Source organism: Podarcis erhardii (assembly GCF_964252035.2).
Source record: "Podarcis erhardii genome assembly, chromosome: 3".
Classification (NCBI taxonomy): Eukaryota; Metazoa; Chordata; class Lepidosauria; order Squamata; family Lacertidae; genus Podarcis; species Podarcis erhardii.
In genome coordinates this window covers 31,735,720-31,756,705 of record NC_138507.1, presented here as the reverse complement: position 1 = coordinate 31,756,705, position 20,986 = coordinate 31,735,720, and the positions used below count along the sequence as shown (strand labels likewise).

The window sequence follows — 20,986 nt, the reverse complement described above, 5'->3', positions numbered from 1 at the left end:
GCCTCTCATATTTTTTTTGCCCAAGTGCAATACTTTATATTTCTCCCTGTTAAAATTCATCTTGTTTGTTTTGGCCCAGTTCTCTAATCTGTCAAGGTCATTTTGAAGTGTGATCCTGTCCTCTGGGGTGTTAGCCACCCCTCCCAGTTTGGTGTCCTCTGCAAATTTGATCAGGATGCCCTTGAGTCCATCATCCAAGTCGTTGATAAAGATGTTGAATAAGACCGGGCCCAAGACAGAACCCTGTGGCACCCCACTAGTCACTCTTCTCCAGGATGAAGAGGAACCATTGATGAGCACCCTTTGGGTTCGGTCAGTCAGCCAGTTACAAATCCACTGAGTGGTAGCATAGTCAAGTCCGCATTGGACTTGATTATATCAATATATTGATCCTATCAATTATATGATTATATGAAAAACACCTTTCATAATCATATTTTATAATATAATATAATATAATGCAATATATTAAAAATAGTATATGTATTTAAACTCAGTGGGATTTATTCACACATAATCTATTAATATAGATGGTATTATAACAATATATGATATGCTGATATAATAATATATTAAAACAGTGTATGTATATGAGCTCAGCAGGATTTAGTCACGCATAATTTGTTAATATATTATATATTGCATAATGACAATGCGAGTTGATACGATCCCGCTCAGCGGGATTTATTCATATGTCAGGTAGCACAGGACGTCTGCAGCCTCCGCCACAACACACACAGCTGGCTCGCGTTACCTAGAAGCGCTTCGCGGAGGGATCGTAAAGAGTTAAAGAACGAACGCCTCTATCGAGAGAGTTTTGTCCCCTGCGAGCCGCCGTAGCAGCTGCAGCTGGGGTTGCCGATGATCATGGCTGCTGTGCGAAGAGGCGAAGCGGAGACTGGCAGAGGCAGCTCGGAGGCGGCAATAGAAGCAGAAGAAAGCGAAGAGGAGAACATCCTCTACGACTTGCTGGTCAACACCGAGTGGCCGCCGGAGACGGAGGTGCAGGTGGGTCTCCCTGTCTCCCCCAGGCAGGCAGGCAGGCAGGCAGGCAGGTACCTGCCCGGCTGCCCAGCCACGTAGGAGGAGAAGGGAAGCGGGACGGGCGACAAGCTGCCTATCAAACTAGTGGGGCTCTTACTCCTGAGCAGACGTGTCCTTTGGGGCATGGCCTTTTCTTATTAATTCTTATTATCGACCTATTATTATTATTATTATTATTATTATTATTATTAAATTAGCTTTTTACCATTTATTTTCAGAGGGTAAACATTTCCTATTCGTCTTTGTTTTGTTTTGAATTGTATTGTATTGCTTTGCAAAGAGTTACTCAGGAACACATCAAAAGGAGTTATTATTCTGTGTTGAAGCTTAATTTTTGCAGGTTTCTTCAGCTATGGGTATTAGACACATAGCTGTCAACGTTTCCCTTTTTTAAAAAAAAGGGAAATTCCCTTATTCCGAATAGGATTCCTCGGAAGAAAAGGGAAAAGTTGACAGCTATGATTAAACATGTGTTTCTGGCCAGTTAATACTATCATCTGTAAAGGGTGTACAAGAAGGTTACAAAAGATACACTAAAGATAAAATGAAACACAACAACAGAAAAGCTTACTTAACACGCTTGCTTAAAGTACTGGTGGTTTGTTTTTGTTTTGTTGTTATTGTTATTTTTTTGCAATCAACTGGAGCATAGATTTTATAAAATATACATATAACCAGGACCTATCTGAAGTCAGCAGGGAGGAAGTTCTACAGAAGTGGACTCACAATGCTAAATGCATAACCCGATATGAGCCATGTATTTGAAACCAATGGCTTTGCTATTAGATGCTAATGGATTGTGGAATATTGCTTTATTTGATATAAGTGGTTTGTTTTTAAGTTAATGGTGACTTTTTAATATATGGTTGCTATTAGCATTGGATGTTGTTTTTATATGCTTTGTAAGCCGCACAGAGTAGCAGGGGCAACCCAGTCAGATGGGCTACATTTTAATATTTTAATGTTTCATTATTTTAATGCTGTATTTTATTTTTGTTTTTAAGTTGTAATCATTCTTCTTGTTTTTATTATCGTTTGTAAGCCGCTCTGAGCCCGGCCTTGGCTGGGGAGGGCGGGGTATAAATAAAAAAATATTATTATTATTATTATTATTATTATTATTATTATTATTATTATTTAACTTGGTAAGTCTACTTTTCATGAAGAAGTGCATAAACTGCTTTAGGAAAATTGAGGGATTTCAATTTTACTTTCTGAAAACGGTAGGAAATGCTTAATAATAAATTATAATATAATAATATAATAAATATATAACCACAAGTACTTGGCCATTATTTTTAACGATTTCTATGCATTTCCACTTATCAAGCAAAACTAAATTATATTAATTATATAACCAAAATATATTTTGAATTCCCAGCCTCTGCTGGGATTATTACGTCTTGTGGTTGCTACCTACCACTGGAAAGTGCTCTCCATTTTCAAGACTGGTGTGAGTCTCACATCTGTGTTGGCTTTGCTTGTTCCTGGCCTCTTGCAAAAGGATGTGTGGTCAGCAAGCATCCTGAGGATGTGAATGTGAAATATAGAATGTTTTCTTGAATATGGACACTAGCCATCATTCTGATGTTTTCGTCTTTTAAGGAGATACTCACACTGCATTGTGTATTTCTGCTTTTCCTGGTTCCAGTTGAAGTGTGCTGTAAGAGTCAAGCTAGGTTTGGAACCTGAAGCGTAGACAACCACTTGGAAGATACACAACAAATTTTATCAAAACTATTTTAATATGATTTCTTTATTATTTGAATTAATACCCCCCCTTTTGCACAAAGGTGCCCAAGGTGGCTAACAACAAATAAAATAAAATAAAATATAATAATAATTTTTATTTATACCCTGCCCTCCCCAGCCAAGGCTGGGCTCAGGGCGGCTAACAAGCAATAATAAAAACAAGTTGAATGAATACAACTTAAAAACAAGATTAAAATACAACATTAAAATATTAAAATGCAGCCTCATCACAGGAGAAAGGAAAAAGAAAAAAGAAAAAAGAAAGAGGGGGAGGGAATCAAATTGGCTCCAAGCCAAAGGCCAGGTGGAACAACTCTGTCTTACAGGCCCAGTGGAAAGAAATCAGATCCTGCAGGGCTCTGGTCTCATGAGGCAGAGCGTTCCACCAGGCCGGAGCCAGAGTTGAAAAGGCCCTGGCTCTGGTTGAAGCCAATCTAACTTCCTTAGGCCCGGGACCACCAGGGTGTTGCTATTTATGGACCTTGAGGCTCTCCGTGGGGCATACTGGGAGAGGCGGTCCCGTAGGTACGAGGGTCCTAGGCCGTAAAGGGCTTTAAAGGTCAAAACCAGCACCTTAAATCTGACCCTGTGCTCCACCAGCAGCCAGTGCAGCTGGAAAAGCACTGGGTGAATATGCTCCCATGGCAGAGACCCCGTGAGGAGCCTAGCTGCAGCGTTCTGCACCCGCTGCAGTTTCTGGGACAGCTTCAAGGGCAGCCCCGCGTAGAGCGAATTACAGTAGTCAAGCCTGGAGGAGTAGTCAAGACTGTGGATCACTGTGGACAGGTCGGGGCGGGAAAGATAAGGGATATATAGCATCAAACAGCCATAGAAATGACAAAGCAGTATGTAAAACAAGCTGGTTGGTAAAAGACCTCAAACAGATCAATAAACAGCTAATTCAAAATGTGTGCATAGAGAGTCTTTTGGATATGCACCTATGCAAATGGAATATTAAAAGTTGCTGGGGCTCACCTCTGTGCATTCTGTTTTACATTTAAATGAATATCTGTATAGGATTTGTATCTAGATGACGTGCGTTTCTTTGTTTTTAGAGGAGTCCTATATTCTGTTAAAGCTAGTTGCTCTAATTTGAACATAGTGAGGTTTACGATGCTCCTGCTTTGCTCCTCCCTGGTCCTTTTTGCTGCCACACCATGCAGAGCTAAGCCAAATTCCACCCAGACTGGGGCTCGTGGTTGAGGACAAACCTAAGCTACAATTTGAAGTTGGTGAGGCAAGAGGCATCAGCCCCTGTTCGGACAACACTAAGCCAAATGTAGCAGCAAAAACAATTGGGTAGGAGCACTTCTTTCTGGGGGCACACAGAGTATCACTAAGCCAAAGTTCAGCTTGGTGTGTTGTATGAACCAGGCAGTTGAATGAATTTAATGGCACTCAGGACTACAGCTTTACAATGCAGTCTTCTACATTTTAACTCAGAAGTAGGCCCATCTGTGTTCATTGAGACTTGTTCCCAGGTAGCATAGGATTGCACTGTAAGTCTCAATCCTATTCCCGTTTATCTGGGAGCAAATCCATTGAACGGTTCCCTCTGCTCTTTGATCAGGTCTAAGCCTTAAAAGAGGAAGAACTGCTTTGTTTCATTCTATTTTGTAATTCCCCAAATGTGTCTACTAAAACAATTCTATAGAAGCAATTCTATAGGGTGATAAACAACATGTGTTGTATCCTCCTTGTTCAAAAATATTATTATCGTTGTTCAAAATACTATTTCCATAGGACAACTTAGGCTTTGGCACATAAACAAACAAACCAATAATTGCAACAGAGTTTATTTGCAATGACCTTAGGTAGGAGGGAGTGCATAGCCCAGTGGATCTTTAATAATCTTTCTTTCTTTATTTTATTAAATTTGTTAGTTGCTTTATCCTGCCAGGGATAACCCAAAACGAATTACTGTATAACCAAACAAATAGACAATAAACCACGCATAGATACATTAAAATCAAGAGGAAAGAGAAACACATTAAAAACATCCCACTCACTTCTAAAAGGCCACTGATAGTTAAAGGCCAAAGACTTGGTTATAGAGGAAAATTTCTGCCTGGCGCCTAAAGGTATATAATGATAGCGTCCAATGAGCCCCCTTGGGAGGGGCATTCCACAAACAGGGAGCCATTCTTGTGTTGCCACCCTCTGGACCTCTCATGGAGGAGACACACAAAGAAGGGCCTCAGATGATGATCACAGGGTCCAGGTCAGTTCATATGGAGAGAGGTGGACCTTGAGGTATTGCGGTCCTGATAGGTCAAAACCAGCATTTTGAATTGGGCCTGAAAACTAACTGGCAGCTGGTGCAGTCGGGCCGAGGTTGTCATATAAGTATATTTGTATATTAGTCACTATAATAAACTCCAGCAGCTGTTTTGTCAGTGTAATCTAGTACACCAGCACCGCGGTTGCTTTCTAAACAGGGGCCAGCCCAAATAATTCTTTTTTAATTTATATTTATCTTCATACTGAGGACTTCGTCTCTGGCCTGTGCCATTAAAGAGAGTATTGAGATTCCAGTGACTGTAGCTCAAAATTGGGGGGTGGGGGCAGTATCCCAAGGAAGAGGTTCTAACTGCTAAAGCAGGGGTGCATTATGTTACCTGCACATTTATATTATTACCTAATTGCGTCTATCCTTCCACTTGTTTTGGACTGGTGGCCATCTGCAAAGGTAGCAATCTCAGGTGACTTGGGAGTGACAAGCATGTTGAATGGCTTGCCAGCAAAGTGCCCTTGGAGCCGAAAAAGAATTTTAAATAGTTGCGCAGCCCAGCAGGTGATTCATAAACTTCATTTTCTTAGTAGGTTGGTGAATAAAGGGTTCAGTTGTTGTAGACTAATTCTTTTCTTGTAATTTCAGCCAAGAGGCAACCGGAAGCATGGCGCTTCATTTATCATCACTAGAGCAATTACAGGTAAATATGCATGGCTTGCCCTGATGGATTGTTTAGTGAATCTTATGTGGAGGAAATGAATGGGGTGTGAATTCATTGGATTTGTTTATAAAGTTTGTTATCTGATATTGCCGTATACCTATTGTTTTGGGCAACATGTATTGCATAACAATTATTGGGGAAAGTATTCTTCCTCTTAATGCCCTTCGTTTCTTTTCTCTCTTTCTTCCCTCTCCCAACTGCCCGCTGCTTGCCTTTTCTGCAACGATTGTGTCTCATTGGCATTCATTTATACACATACAGTTGTTATACACATACAGTTGGATCCCGAACGCTTTGGTACTCCAACGTTTTGGCTCCCGAACATCGCAAACCCGGAAGTGAGTGTTCCGGTTTGCGAATGTTGTTTGGAACCCAAAACATTGGGGCTTCTGCGGCTTCCTGTAGCCAATCAGAAGCCACACTTTGGATTCCAAACATTTTGGAAGCCGAATGGACTTCTGGAACTGATTCCATTCGACTCACAAGGTACGGCTGTATAGGCAAAAGTCAGATCTTTTGAGATTTCTTAAAAAAGGTTTTCTGCAAACACTTAATCCCTGTTTGGATATTCCAGTTAACCATGTGCTCTGTCCTCCTACTCATCTAGCACAGCTACAAGGGAGAGGTCAGCTTTTGCTTCTGGTTTAGATCAGCCCCAGCCTGTCATGTTGGTGAAGCCTTGCAAACCATGGTTAATCTTACCTTGTTTTAGACAAACCATAGTTGACTTCAAGTAATGGGTGATGCTGCTGCCTTGTTTAAAGAAACTGCCATTACAGTTACGTGCAGTTCAGCATTCGGATGGCCCGTTTAATGGAAATCAGGAAGAAAACCTTCCAACTACCCTGAGGCTTGCTGAACGTTGTGTTCTCGTGCTAAACTATGGTTTGATGTGACATCCAAACATGGCCAGTGTACATTATCAAAAACTGATAGTTGATTCTGTTTAATCACTGATAGCTGGATTCATCATGTAATTGCCTTTGATGCTTGTATTTTGCATTGATAGCCCACTGGGTCCGCAAGGCAGCTGAAAGTAGTGTTTTGCAGCAGCAGAGCTATGTGACATTATAGACTCCTCTGGTACTGAAGAAGTAAAGTCATCTTTCTTGTCAAAGCTTCTCCTCCTGCCTACTGTACCCAACTCCAGCTGCAATTAATATAAGTGGGCATTGATTCAGTTACTTATTGGTATCTATTGCAGTAAGAGGCACCTGTTGTTTTCACTTCTCTGGATCTATGATAGAATGCCTGGAGTTCTAGCATTTGCCAGCATGAGAACCCAGCTCTTGTCAGTGTTGCAAATGGAGTAGTGAGAAAGAGGCTTTTAAGGTTGCTCCTTATACAGTCATCGATACACCTGGCACCAAGCTCCCGTGTGTTCAGTGGGGCTTACTTCAGCGTAGATCTGCACAGGGTTTGCTTTGTTGGAGCCAGGCCTTAAGACTGTAGCTGTCCAGTGTTAAACTGCCCAAGGATAAACTGTTGCACATCAGCATCGTGTGCTGCAATGAATCAAAACAAGGAATATTATTGTTTAAGGTGATAAAACACTTTTGTATTTGCTTGAGCGTCAGAATGCGTAATGGAAATGAGTGTTGAAAGGTAAGATTGGCAGAGTAAGAGATGGGATTCGGGAGTAAGAGGAAGAAGGTAAGCAACGCCTCCTTGGGCTGGAGTAGATAAAGGATGGTGAGATAAGGAGTCCCATTCAATATGTCTGAGTTGACCTCGAAGAATGTATAAGAAATGTACAAAAAGCTATAGAAAAGTAGCCTTTTTTGCCAGTCTCTCTCTCTTTCAAAGATTTGAACAGGGCCTTCTGAATTCAAGCTTTTTCTTCTTTTATAGGCCCTGCCTTATTTTTGCTCCGATATTTGTGGTACAGGTAAGTTTCTTTGTCCTTTATTAAACAGAAGCTAACCCAAACCCTGTGTTAAGTTAGTTTGAAAGGATGCACAGGGTAAGACCACAATTTACGTGTGGCTTACTTTCTGAGGATAGGGCCTGAAGCTAAAATGGTGTATAGTCAAAACACATCGGGTGCAATGGTGGGTGGGATTTCCAAAGTCTTTTCCTCTGGACATCTTTTTTTTCCTTTTCCACCCCCTTAAAACATTTTTTTTTGTCAAGTTCATAAAGCTGAATGTGCACAAGTTAGATGCACGGTAAGTTGTGAGCTTACTGCAGGACATCTGCAAAGTATTGTGCTGCCCACTTGGTGAGCATAAAGTATTTGGTTGCTGTAGTGAACATCTTTTCCCGAAGCATTAATATTTGCAAATAACTTTTGCTGAATAGGAAGGGCATGGATGTATATTGTGCATGTATCCCAGGGATACGGGATTGCTGCCAGTTTTTAGGGTGTTTTATATAACAACTCTTTGGGAATATAGTTCTGATCTGTTAAGTTATACGATGCTGACAGTGTTTTTGTATGTTTGAGCTTTGCACACTCCAACATTAGCATGTATCTATTTCCAGCCCTGCAAAATTTTCTCTCCCTGTTGGACTTGTCCGCCTGGTCAGTAAACAGATCAATTGGCACTTAGTCCTCGCAAGGTAAGTGGCTTTGCTTTTCCTTTGCAAGTGTGTGTGGGGGTGTGTGTGGTGTCACTCGAAATTGCTGATGGGAGATTATACTCAGGTGATATTATCAGAAGGCAATTCCCATTTTACGGTGGCTTTTTAAAATATAAATATTGTGTTTAATGAATAGACATTACAGTTGCCATGCAAACTAAATGTCTGCACAGACATTTGTAAGCATATCATATAATGCAACACATCTATTATATAAACCATTCAATATTCTTAAGATATCTTAATACTGGGAAAAATCACTTATTCTCACTGTGACTTATGCTAGTGTAGTTGAGCTTGTTAAATATGTTAGAATAATTTTACATTGGACCCAAAGCAGTATAAGCTAGCGAGAGGCAGCATAGGGTTGTGGCTAGAGTAATTGACTTGCTGACAGGCAAACTAATGCCAGTGTATTGGAAGAAGCAAAGGTCACCAGTGTCGAAGCAATGATTCTTCAACATCAACTTCATTGGACTGGATGTTGTTCGGATGCTTGATTATCGTCTTCCAAAGCAACTACTCTATTCCAAACTTAAAAATGGAAAGAGTAATGCTGGTGGTCAACAAAAGAGGTTTAAAGACTCTCTGAAGGCAAATCTAAAAATATGTAGTATAAGCAACAACAACAACAACTGGGAAACACTGGCCTGCGAGTGCTCCAACTGGAGAACAGCCTTTACCAAAGGCATCATGGACTTTGAAAATGCTTGAACTCAGCTTGAAAGTGAGAAACGTCCTAAGAGGAAGGCACGTTTGGCAAACCTGCACTGTGATCAACTGGAAATCTATGCCCCCATTGTGGAAGGACATGTGGATCCAGAATGGGTCTCCAATGTCACTTACGGACTCACCATTAAGACCGTGTTCATGGAAGACAATCTTACTCAGCCACGAATGATCGCCAAAGAAGAAGAAGACTTGCTGTGTTGACTCTGCTTCACATCTCTACTAGTTTGCGAAGGGTGCTGGGAGTTGTCAGGAAACCCCTCACAGAACTACAGTTCCTAGCAGCCTTAACAGACACTTTCCATTATTCTTAGTGGAAAGCCATGACCATTAAAGTGGCATAAAAGGGCTTTTAATGTATGGTGTGGATATGGCCTAATTTGTTCAGAAGTCCTTTGTTCTGTGTTTTATTTATAAACTATTGCTCATATAATATATCTATTACTATTGTGTATCCTGTACAGAAGTACATTTTCCTCAAGGCCCTTCTTTCCTTAACATTACTCTGTGAAGGCTTGTCTGCATAGATGTCACAGCATACATTATTTTAATAAACACCCACAGTTCTTTATTCTGGAGATGTATTTCATAGTTTCAAAGTAGCTGTGTGCATCTTGGCAGGGAAATAACAAGTTTCCTCCTAAACAATATTTCATTGGAATTTACTGCTCTGAAGCGGAAGGCAAGTTCTGTCATTCAAGTCAAGTTACGACGAATTGCCTTTTGGTGGGGGTTTGTCCTCTGAGGCAACTGAAATGGGAGTATGAATTGGTTTAAAGGTTTCCATCACTAAATCTCTGTGTGAGTGTATGTTGGAGGCTTTTATTTCCCATAGGCTTGGGATTCAAACGGAGTAATGACAGTTGGTATTGGGCAGGCCTACAGGGAAGAATATTCCGGAAAACTTGTCAAAAACCATTTAATGAAAAGAACTCAAAACATATCCAGGAGGCCGTTTTGCCTCGGGTTTCCTTTCATTTTGTGTGATAATCTATTTCCAAAAGCCACTTGGTTTGTTGTAATCATTGTAATTTTGAAGACAAATGCTGGGACACAGAGAGTGTTCTGCTTCAGAGCTTTTCTCATGCCCCGTTCCCCTGCCTGCTGCACAGGGATGACTTCAGAAAAAGATAATTGCAAGGAGTTAATTGGTTGGAAAAAGGGAATAAGGATTTAATTTATGCTATATAGGACCTTAATGCACTGTGACTGAAAGTGGTGTAGCAAATGGTGGAGTTATTTTGTGGGGAGCCCTCACGGTCTTCTGAGGGAGCCACATTAATCTATGGTTTAGCTCAGCGCAGCGCAGCAGCAAAACAGTTGGGAGGCGTGAAGCAGCCATGAACTCCCTTCTCAGAGCTTGTGCATTTGTGCTAAGCCATGGTTTGTGACATTCAAACCAGACCACTGTCTGATCTTTGACCTATGCTGGTTATTGGAGAGCGATGGCATTTGGAATAGGGAATTCTTATACTTTATATGATCCAATTCAGGTTCCAAAGGAACAGTAGCTTACCCTTTAGGTTTAAGACTTGGAGGATATAAAATTATTCCTGACATCTTTTGAAAGCAGTAATTATTATGTGGGATTTTTTTCATTCAAAGCTTTTCTCTTTCAGCAATGGAAAATTGTTAGCAGCTGTTCAAGACCAGTGCATAGAAATAAGGTAAGATGAATAAGTAGAATCATATGGATGTCTATTCAGAAGTGACCCCATTGAGTTCAGTCTGGCTTTGCTCCCAGGAAATGAATAGGATCACTGTATAAGTATAACAGAATGTGCATACCTATTTTAGTAATTTTGTCTTGCCAGTTGGAGTGTGCGAGGTCATATAACACAGTAGCCATATTGCTAGTCTGGAGGTTTCACGTAAACAAATCTTGTGACACACACAAACTTTGTGCATCCTTGTTCTTCCCTGGGTGTTTAGCACTGAAAACACATGGAATCATAGCTTCAAGTAATGTCCAAACTGGGAACTATGGATAATGGCTTCCAAACATGCCAGGACTTGGAAGCCAACTTTAATTTGTGCCTTCATATCCTGGTTTGTTTGGAAGCCTTAAGCATAGTTTTCCAGTATGGAAGTAATAGAGAGCTTGCTGTTAGTTCCTGGTTCCTTTTGCTGCTTGTGTCAAGGAAGCAACAAAACGGCTACATCTGATCATTGGAAGACAGCCAGTATTTAGTTAAATTCCAAGTTAGAGAATGGGGAAAAATCTGGTCTGAAACTTCTGTCCTTTAGTTTTGATATTTAATCTAAAGAGCTTTAATATCTGATACATGTTATTGAATTAGATATCCCCTGCACGTGAAATAAGGTGCTAAAATCGCAAGGAAGTTACCTTATTATTATAGAAACAGCTTATGTATGTCAGATTCATTGTGAAGTTTGTGTTGTGTTTACAGCAGAGGTGGCCAATGTAGTGCCCTCTAAATTTTGTTGGACTAGCACTCTTATTGTCCCTGACTGTTGAGCACACTTCCTCGAACCGATGGCAACTGGAGTATCCATATATGTTGTTGTTGCTGTTTAGTCGTTTAGTCGTGTCCGACTCTTCGTGACCCCATGGACCAGAGCACGCCAGGCACTCCTGTCTTCCACTGCCTCCCGCAGTTTGGTCAGAATCCATATATACTTGGCACAATTCAGTTTGCTATTAATGCACCAGAATCTGTTTGTGCATGTTCATTTTCTTAAAGCCAGGGATGGGGAACATGTTGGACTACATCTCCCATCATCCTTGACTCTCAGGGCTCATGGGAGTTCGAGTCCAATGACATTTTGAGGGTCGCAGGAGCCCCATTTCTGCTTTAGACAAGAGAATTAGCGACACAGCCGTAAATCCTGACAAATGTACATTGCATCAAGTTTTATATATGAAATTCAAATCCTGCAGGTCTGCGAAGGATGAGTTTGGATCTGTCATTGGGAAATGTCAAGGTATGTAGCTTTTCATACGCAAGTAAACTACGAAAAGTAGCAATTAACAAGTGAGACCTTTAACAAAATTCCATTCTCTTACCCTCCAGCCCCAGCTACAGTTGCCCCAATCCTCAGTTTTTATTCCAGCATATTGTGACCACATAACATGCCTGCTGTCATTGGGCTGTTTTTCATATACACAATTGCATTAGATTTAATCTTATTTATTTACTTCTGCAAACCTCAGGGTTACCCAAAGCCTGCCCATACCTTTTTCGGTGAACGGATATTTTAATAGGGTTTGTGTTAGTGATGATATGGCTGCCATGTGGTAGCTTTTTTGTGCTGTTTGTGTGTAGGGTTGCCATATTTCAAAAAGTAAAAGCCAGGACACCCCAAAAGTTATTGAGCTTTCTTTCGGAAGACCCTAAAATTGTTGGCAGCCCTATTTGTGTGGATCAGTTGATATTGTAGCTGAGACTGCCCCCTTCACAGCCTACTGCAAGTAAAAGTAGCACCACTGACCATATACACCTTTTGTTCTGCATTTATTAACATGTCTCTTTCTGCCCCCATAGTCCCGAAGGATCCCAACCCGCAATGGAGACGTGTAGCATGGAGTCACGACTGCACTTTGCTCGCCTATGGCGAAAGCACAGGGACCGTGCGAGTGTTTGATTTGGTCGGCAGTGAACTCTTGGTCATTTCACCGGTATTTACTTTTCTTTTCCGGATTTTACAAGTCCAATTTGCATGCAAATGGAAGCTTTTTAGCTATTACGGTTTTAATGTGACGTACTTATGCGGAGAGAGCTTGCATTGTGAGCGCTTTATGGCTCATTTTGTTGAATGGTCGCTTTGCATGTTTATTGGTGAATTTCCATTCAGCCTTTCACGTAGCCAAACAGAAGTACATTAATTTTTATTTGTGGCAGCAAAGCTGTCGGTGCTTTAGGGTGGAATTGCTTTTGTTGTGGCCCTCTGAAAATAGCTGTTCCAAGGGGATGCGGTTTAACATCTGAATTAGTCTGCTGCTTCGTGTATTGTCGAAAATATTGCTTGTTGTGGCAGCTTTCACCCTTTTCTTTTATTTAATCCTAAACCTACTATTTAGGCTTTCTAATAGGCAGGTGATTACAGCACTGTAACCTCTTGAAAGCTTTAAGAAGGGATATGTTCTAAAATGGGTTAGGAAATGTGTGGTCTTTCAGATGTTATTGGACTCCAGCTCTCATGATCTTGGACCTTTCTCCTTGCACAACAGAACATGCCCGCATATGCACCCCCTAAACCTGTTTGGCATTCCCCCATAACCTTTCAGAGCAGATTTGTGGACAGCACAGGGCACAGATAGGGGGAGAAGAGGAGGCAAAAATCCCATCGCACTAGTCCTAAGCTTGGTTCTAGCGCAAATAGTGCTAGCACATTTATTTTATTTTCTATAAACTTTTTGTGTAACACATTTTTCTATGAATTTTTTCAAGCATTCAAACATTCATCATATCAAATAGTTACATTGTTTTATGAATTGACTTCCCACCCTCATTTCTGCAGTATTTTTACTCAAACCTTTTCCACTGCGTTATATCTTTATATACTAGAAAAAAGTTTCTCTGTTACAGTTACTTTATCATTTTTCTTCTGCTGCTTTTATCTCAGATCCTGCAATTTCATTCGACTGTAGTATTTTTAAAAATATTCCACAAAAGGCCTCCATTCTTCTATGAAAAGTTTGTAATTCGGATCTCTTAATTTCTCTGTCGGCTTTACTATTTCTGTGCCATTTCAAAAGCCACTCTTCCTTCATTGGGACCTGCTCCTCTTTCCATTTCTGTGCATATAATATTCTAGCTGCTGTGTTCTCTATATTTATAACCCAATTTGCCTCCAAGCAGCTGCCAGTGGCCTACCTGGTTTCTCCCCTCACTATTTTATCTTCACAACAACCTTGTGAGGTAGTTAAGGTGACAGATAGCAGCTGATGCCAGGTCACCCAGGAGGGAATTTGAACCCTATTCATTCCCAGTGTTTCCACCAAACAACAATGGCATTCGTTTTTATTTTTTTGGTTCAGTGTAGAAACAATTTTCTCATTCCTGGAATTGTTTTTTAACTCCCTTGCCAAATAAAATTCTTTTGAAATTTGTTTTTAAGAAATGTTTTCTTTTGGTACAGGGCGCTAGCTTCCCAGGAGACTTGACCTATGCTATTGCTGGATTGATTTTTCTGGAATACAAAGCAAGCGCCCAATGGTCAGCCGAGCTGCTGGTCATCAATTACCGTGGCGAACTGAAGAGCTACCTTGTCAGGTAAGTGCTCGGTTGATGCCTCTGCACCAGCCAACAGTATTAACTGGGATTAACTTACTTTAGTGAAACAAACCACGCATCGAATACGTTATTGCTGTGCATTATATTTTCTGCTTTGAAATCACTTTGGGATACATTTTGGGAAGTGATTCATAAGTGGAATATAAAAAAAATTAATTATGTGCGAGGCTGCCTTTGGGAATGGTCTGGGAATTTCAGCTGGTCCAGAATAGGTAAAGGACCCCTGGGCGGTTAAGTCCAGTCAAAGGCGACTGTGCGGTTGCAGCGCTCATTTCACTTTCAGGCCGAGGGAGCCGGTGTTTGTCTTCAGACAGCTTTCCGGGTCATGTGGCCAGCATGACTAAACTGCTTCTGGTGCAATGGGATGTCGTGACGGAAGCCAGAGCACATGGAAATGCTGTTTACCTTCCCGCCACAGCAGTACCTATTTATCTACTTGCACTGGTGTGCTTTCGAACTGCTAGATTGGCAGGAGCTGTGACAGAGCAAGAGGAGCTCATTCCGTTGCAGGGACTCAAACCGCCAACCTTCTGATCAGCAAACCCAAGAGGCTCAGTGGTTTAGACCAGAATGCCACTCGCGTCCCCGTCCCCCCCGGTCCAGAATAGGGCATTTAGCAGGGGCGTTGCAATTGTGATCAAATCATGCCTGCGCTTTGTTATCTGCACTGGCTTGCAGTCTGTTTATGGGCCCAACTCAAACTGCTGGTTTCAACATTTAAAGCCCTAAATGGCTTGGGAATGAGACCAGGTTGACCAAAGGGATTGTCCTCTCTCTGCTTGATCCTTGAGACCCCCTCAGAGGTCCTTATTTAGGTTCATTCACCTAATGAAGGGAGGCAAGTGATTACCAGGGACAGGGGCCTTTTGGCACTGGCTCCTCAATTATGCAGTGCCTCATTCTCACATTGTTGATTTGCACCTGCCAAAAAATAGGTAAACATCTATCCCCCGCCCCAGGCCATTTATTTTCCAACAAGTACATACAGTCACTTTTGCTCTTAAAATTCTTGCACCAATTTCTTTTACCCTTCCTGGTTTAATGCTGGTCTTGAAATGATTTCTTGTTGCTGCCTCCATGCTGTCTATAAGAAGCCCTTCTTAAATTATGATTTCCACCGCATATTGTTATTTTAACTTTTTTTGAATAGTTATATTTGTTTCATTTTTAACTATTTTGCAAACTGCCCAGAGGACTTAACCGTGGATGGGCAATATATAAATGCAACAAATAAGTAAATAAATGCCTTTACTTTTGTCCAGTGTTGGAACGAATCAGAGCTTCCAAGAAAGCCACAGTTTCAGCTTCAGCAGCCATTATGTCCATGGAATAACTGCTGTAATTTATCATCCTGCACACCGGTAAGTATGTTAGTCTATTTTATATAGTGTGTGTGTGTGTGTGTGTGTGTGAGAGAGAGAGAGAGAGAGAGAGAGAGAGTGTTGTGATGTAGTTTATGTGATTCGGTTGCATTTTAGAAAAGGTCATAAATTCCCCCACCCCACATCTTATAAGTTGCAAATGGTTTGCTGGTGGAAGATAAGAGTTTGCTGGCATTTGCAGAAAGTGGTGAAATTCTGTTTCATTTTTTGTTTGGGTGGTGGAAAGATTAGCATATTTGCAGTTTGTTCTAGGCGTGCCGGGGGACCTAGAAATGCCTAGAAAACGGATCCTCCAGAAATTGTTGGATCTGTGTGGGCAGACCAGCGGAAGGTATTTGTTTATCCCATCAGGTGTGCTGATCCCTTCAGGTCCTTTCGATTTGCCTTCCAATTCCTACAGCTATTTTAAAATCAAGGAGAAATGCAGCCTAGGCCACAATCCCATTCCACACTTACCTGAGAGCAGGCATAACTGAATACATTGTTCCTTCTGAGTAAACAGGCATAGGCTGGAACTTTTAGTCATTTACGTCAGATTGCTGCTCTGAAATGGCAGAGTCTAAAAACTAAGGTATTTCAGAAAGATCTGTTTGGCTTACTTCAAAACCTTCAAGGAGGTTGGTGCTCCACAAGACAAGTTGTTCCATTTCTGTATGGATCTCTTCTCTTAATGTTCAAATCCATTGTTTTGTACCCTATCATTCGCAGATGTTAGCCTTATTTGGTTGGTGCCAAGTTGGGGGCAAGTACTCTTTGGTGAGACAACCCTAGCAGAGATTTAAGCAATGTAGATGTGGAAATATAGGCTGTTAGCCCTTTAAAATGTGCCCTTTAAAGTGAGTCCCAAAGTTTTCCCTAGGAAAAAGACCACATGTTTGGTAAGTATAAATATGGTTTACTTACAATCTCTCTGAAGGTCAGATTCATGTGCTTCAGAATCGCTGCACAGGCAGTAAAACTTAGCTTTGTTTCAAAATGGTGAAAGTTCCTAGATTATTGGTAAAGGACTTGGGTTGCCAGCTGTTGTTGGACTACAGTTCTTATCATCCCTAGCTAGCAGGACTAGTGGTCAGGGATGATGGGAAGTGTAGTCCAAGAACAGCTGAAGACCCAAGTTTGGAAGAGTGACTTGTGAGAGCTATGCGGTTGAGCTTTTCACATAGTCTGGGGGAGAACAAAGGCCTTGATTACCTGGTTCCTTCAAGGTGAGGGGAACATAGCTAAGCTTGGCAGTACAGTCCACTCCACAGTATCAATCCCCTTTCCTCTACCCTTACATTATAGTTCCTGTTAACTGACTTGCTGGGTACAATAATTGAATACAGGATACAGGAAGCTGCTCTATATTGTGTTAAGCTATTGGCCTGTCTGCTGTGTGGCTGTACCTGGAGATGTCAGAGATTGAAGCTGGACTTTCTAAATGCAAAGCAGATGCCCTACCACTAAGTTATGGGCCTTCTCAAACAAATAGAAGGGCTGTTGTTGCAAAGATAACAGAAGAGCCTCCAAAGGATGCAGAAACGCTAGTCCTTCTCACTAAAAACATTTCTTACTAGCGAGATAATCCATGCTGCTAAAATGGATAAAAATGACTTTTGAATACCTACAAGAGCTGCTGGCAGAAATCCCCCAGCCTCCAAATGACACCTTTCCCCCCCTGAGCCCAGAATCGTCCTGCGCTCCCCCTTTGGTTGTGTGTCTGTCTGGTCTTCATAGTTTTTGCAACTACATTTACGGATTTGAATATCACCAGTGTGTTTCTGTCTGGTTTCGACACGGATTTATTTTTCAGCCCAGCTTGGTTGTGGATTTTGGAATTCCCCCCCATTGTGCAAACAGAGCTGCCTAACTTCGATAACCAGAGCTTTCCGCTCTTCTTCTTTTCTTTGTAATATGTCTGGCTAAGATAGCGAATATGAAAGACAAGCTCATTACGACTATACTGCTCAGTGGTGGGACGTAATCTGCCTTTCGCTGTTCTTCTTTGTTTCCGTATGTTTGGAATTCTGCTTCCAATAACTAGCGTCAGTGGCTATGTTCTGCCTCTGTGGTTGGAGGCAGTGATGCTTCTGAACATGGGTTGCTGGAAATCTGTGGAGGGCAGATTCCTCGTGTGCTTAGACCCTTCTGGGTTTCCCCCCTGTATCTGGTTTTCTGCTGTGAAAACAGGCTGCTGGGCCTATCCAGCAGGCTCTTCTTCTTACCTTATGCTTACAAATATTACCCTCATTCAATTCCTTTTCACCAAGACTTCCTTTCCCCATAGATTTCTGTGATGATGGCAGCTGACAGCAGATTGACAGCTTAATCTATTTTCCCAGGGAGTGCAGATTATTTCTTCATCTTGCAGAATTGATATTGTTCTGTTCCGCCCCCTTCCCTCGTGTGTTGCAGTAATCTTTAAAGTCCCCCAGAGAAGACACCTACCTTCCCCAGTAAAGTGTGAAAAGGAGTACGGCAGCTGTGGGGATTTGAGCTGCGATTCACAATTTTGCAGTCAAATTCTTTTTCATGCTGTCTGAGGCTGTTGTGCATTTCGTGGCCTCGTTTTTTATATGTCTCTCAACGGAGAATGAGGACATACAAAAAACCCCTGAGGTAAGTCACACTCTGGCACACCTTCAGCGGCGTTTGGTTGAAATCGCTCAAATTAAATGTGTATAAGATGTGATCATCATCAGAGTATATGTACTCAGAAGTAAAGTCCTGTTGAGTTCCATGGGACTGACACCCAAGTAAGTGGGGGTTTAGGATTGCAGCATTATGACTGGGGTAGGAGAGCTGAAAAACAAATCACATCTGGCAACCACTGTGCCCCCTTTGGTTTCAGATAGCACATGGGTAAAGGTAAAGGGACCCCAGACCTAATGGTCAGCATGTGGCCAGCATGACTAAGCCGCTTCTGGTGAACCAGAGCAGCACACAGAAACACCATTTACCTTCCCGCCGGAGCGGTACCTATTTATCTACTTGCAGTTTGACGTGCTTTCGAACTGCTAGGTTGGCAGGAACAGGGACCGAGCGACGGGAGCTCACCCCGTCGCGGGGATTCAAACCGCTGACCTTCTGATTGGCAAGTCCTAGGCTCTGTAGATGAGTCTAAAAAACCTGGGACACAAATTTTCACGACCCTCTAGTGGCTATGGTAGCTCCTTTTCCAGAAGTGATGTATTTCACGTTAACTAGGAATGTGTACAGTTGTACCTTGGAAGTCGAATGGAATACGTTCCAGAAGTCTGTTCGACTTCCAAAATGGTTTGGGAACCAAGGTGCGGCTTCCAATTGGCTTTAGGAAGCTCCGGCAGCCAATCAGAAGTTGTGGCAGACATTCGGGTTCCAAATAACATTTGCAAACCAGAACAATCACTTCTGGGTTTGCGGCGTTTGGGACTCAAAACGTTCGACTCACAAGTTGTTCGAGATCCAAGGTATGACTGTACTCGATTCTGACAAAACAAAGCCTCCTGAGTTATATTTTGCTCTAGGAGGCTTAGTTTGGTCAGAATCAAGGATACACTTCCAGAGTTAATGCTAAATACATTACAACTGGTAAATGAGCCATCATAGCTGCTAGAGGACTGTGAAAGTTTGTGTCCTGGGCTTCTTAGACTCATCTACCCGTGTACTATCTGAAAACGGGTGCATTGGTTGCCAGATGTGAGATATATTGGCATTATTTTCAGCTCTCCTACGTCACTATATTTTGTGGGAAAATACTTGCTATGGTATTTTCTTCCCTTATTGCAGTTGCTAACATTTTTGTACCCAAAATTGAAGATCAGTGTTGAAAGGCAGCAACCTTGCCTGACATCCCTCCCCATGGTACAAGAGATTTTGAGATATGCCCATTGATGATGATTTTATTTCTTTCTTTGTAGTTGATGAACCAAATGAGAAATTTGAATGTCTTAAAACGTTTACCTAAAATCTCATTGCTTTTAGTGCCATTTTCATAAAAGAGCGTTCATTGTATGTGTCCAAATGCCTTTCTGGTCCCAGCAAAGAACAGCACTGCAGGTGTTTTTGCTCTGTAATTGATATGGATCATTTCCCTTCTACTCTCTCTCAATTGTTTTCTTTTTAAAAACCTGAGAAGACTCTCCCTGACTATAATAATCTAACGTTAGATTAAATCTTGCTGCTAGAATTGTTAACATTTTATAATTGGTATTCATCAGTGCTGTATTCCTGTGTGAGTCTATTGCTGAGACATTTTTGTCGCATTTCAGTATTAGAATATTCTTCGCTTTTATCCAGGACACTACTTTGTGTCCAGCAAAGTCCTTGTGCGAGTAGAAGTCATTTCACCTCTGCAATGAAACTTCTCCCCCATCTTCTTTCTCAAACTATTGTGGCACGAGATCCGTAACTTTGACCACTAGGTCAAAGACTCTTCTGTGAATTGAGGGATATCACTGTATATATCTCAATAACTTAAAATGGCCCCATTTGGATGAAGATGCCATGAGTTCATAAGATGAGGTATGCATGAACCTTCCACCTGCATCCTCTGTGTGGTCAATTACCTCCCTTGCCTGCCATGTTTAACTCAGGAAATATTTAGCTAAACAGTGTTTTCCTTAAACCCAATGTGGAAAACTATGTTTACCAGTACAGTTGTACCTTGGTTCTTGAAGGAATCCATTCCTGAAGTCCGTTCGACTTCCAAAAACGTTCAGAAACCAAGGCACAGCTTCCGATTGGCTGCAGTAGCTTCCTGCACTCAATTGGAAGCCTCAGAAGCTGCGTCAAATGTTCAGCTTCCAAAGAACGATTGCAAACCGGAACACTTACTTCCGGGTTTGTGGCGTTTGGGAGCCAAAACGTGTGCATACCAAGGTGTTCAAGAACCAAGGTAAAGTGGTGCCTTGGTTTGCAACCGCTTTGGCTTACAACCGTTTTGGATTATAACCATGTCAAACCCGGAAGTGTGTGTCCCTTTTTTTGGATTACAACCAATTTGGGGCAGGGGGAGGCCCCATTGGTGAAAGCGCACCTTGGGTTACAACCCGTTTTGGTTTACAACCGGACCTCTGGGACAGATTATGGTTCTAAACCAAGGTACCACTGTACGGCTGTAATGGACAAACCAGGATCTTAAACCAAGGTATGAAGTTAGTTTAAGATCCTGGCTTGTCTTACCAGCACAATTATTAACTTACACCGGAAAGGGGTTTCTAATACTGTTTCTCCAACTTGATATTATTCTCATCTCTCAATATAGGGGTAGCCAACATGGTGCCCTCCAGATATCCCATCACCCCTTACTATTGAGCATGCTGCC

At 41.7% G+C, this 20,986-nt stretch overlaps 1 protein-coding gene across 2 annotated transcripts in view; it reads left to right on the top strand.

Moving 5' to 3' along the window:
* The first annotated feature begins 681 nt into the window (after positions 1-681).
* NBAS (NBAS subunit of NRZ tethering complex) overlaps positions 682-20,986 on the top strand; it is a 175,590-nt gene continuing 155,285 nt past the window's right edge. For both annotated transcript variants that reach the window (XM_081856655.1, XM_081856654.1), the window contains exons 1-9: positions 682-1,008; positions 5,675-5,729; positions 7,602-7,638; positions 8,235-8,312; positions 10,682-10,729; positions 11,965-12,008; positions 12,569-12,702; positions 14,166-14,299; positions 15,583-15,681. In XM_081856655.1, the coding sequence (XP_081712781.1) occupies positions 862-1,008; positions 5,675-5,729; positions 7,602-7,638; positions 8,235-8,312; positions 10,682-10,729; positions 11,965-12,008; positions 12,569-12,702; positions 14,166-14,299; positions 15,583-15,681 (776 nt within the window). In that variant the 5' untranslated portion in view covers positions 682-861. The remainder of the gene's footprint in view (positions 1,009-5,674; positions 5,730-7,601; positions 7,639-8,234; positions 8,313-10,681; positions 10,730-11,964; positions 12,009-12,568; positions 12,703-14,165; positions 14,300-15,582; positions 15,682-20,986) is intronic.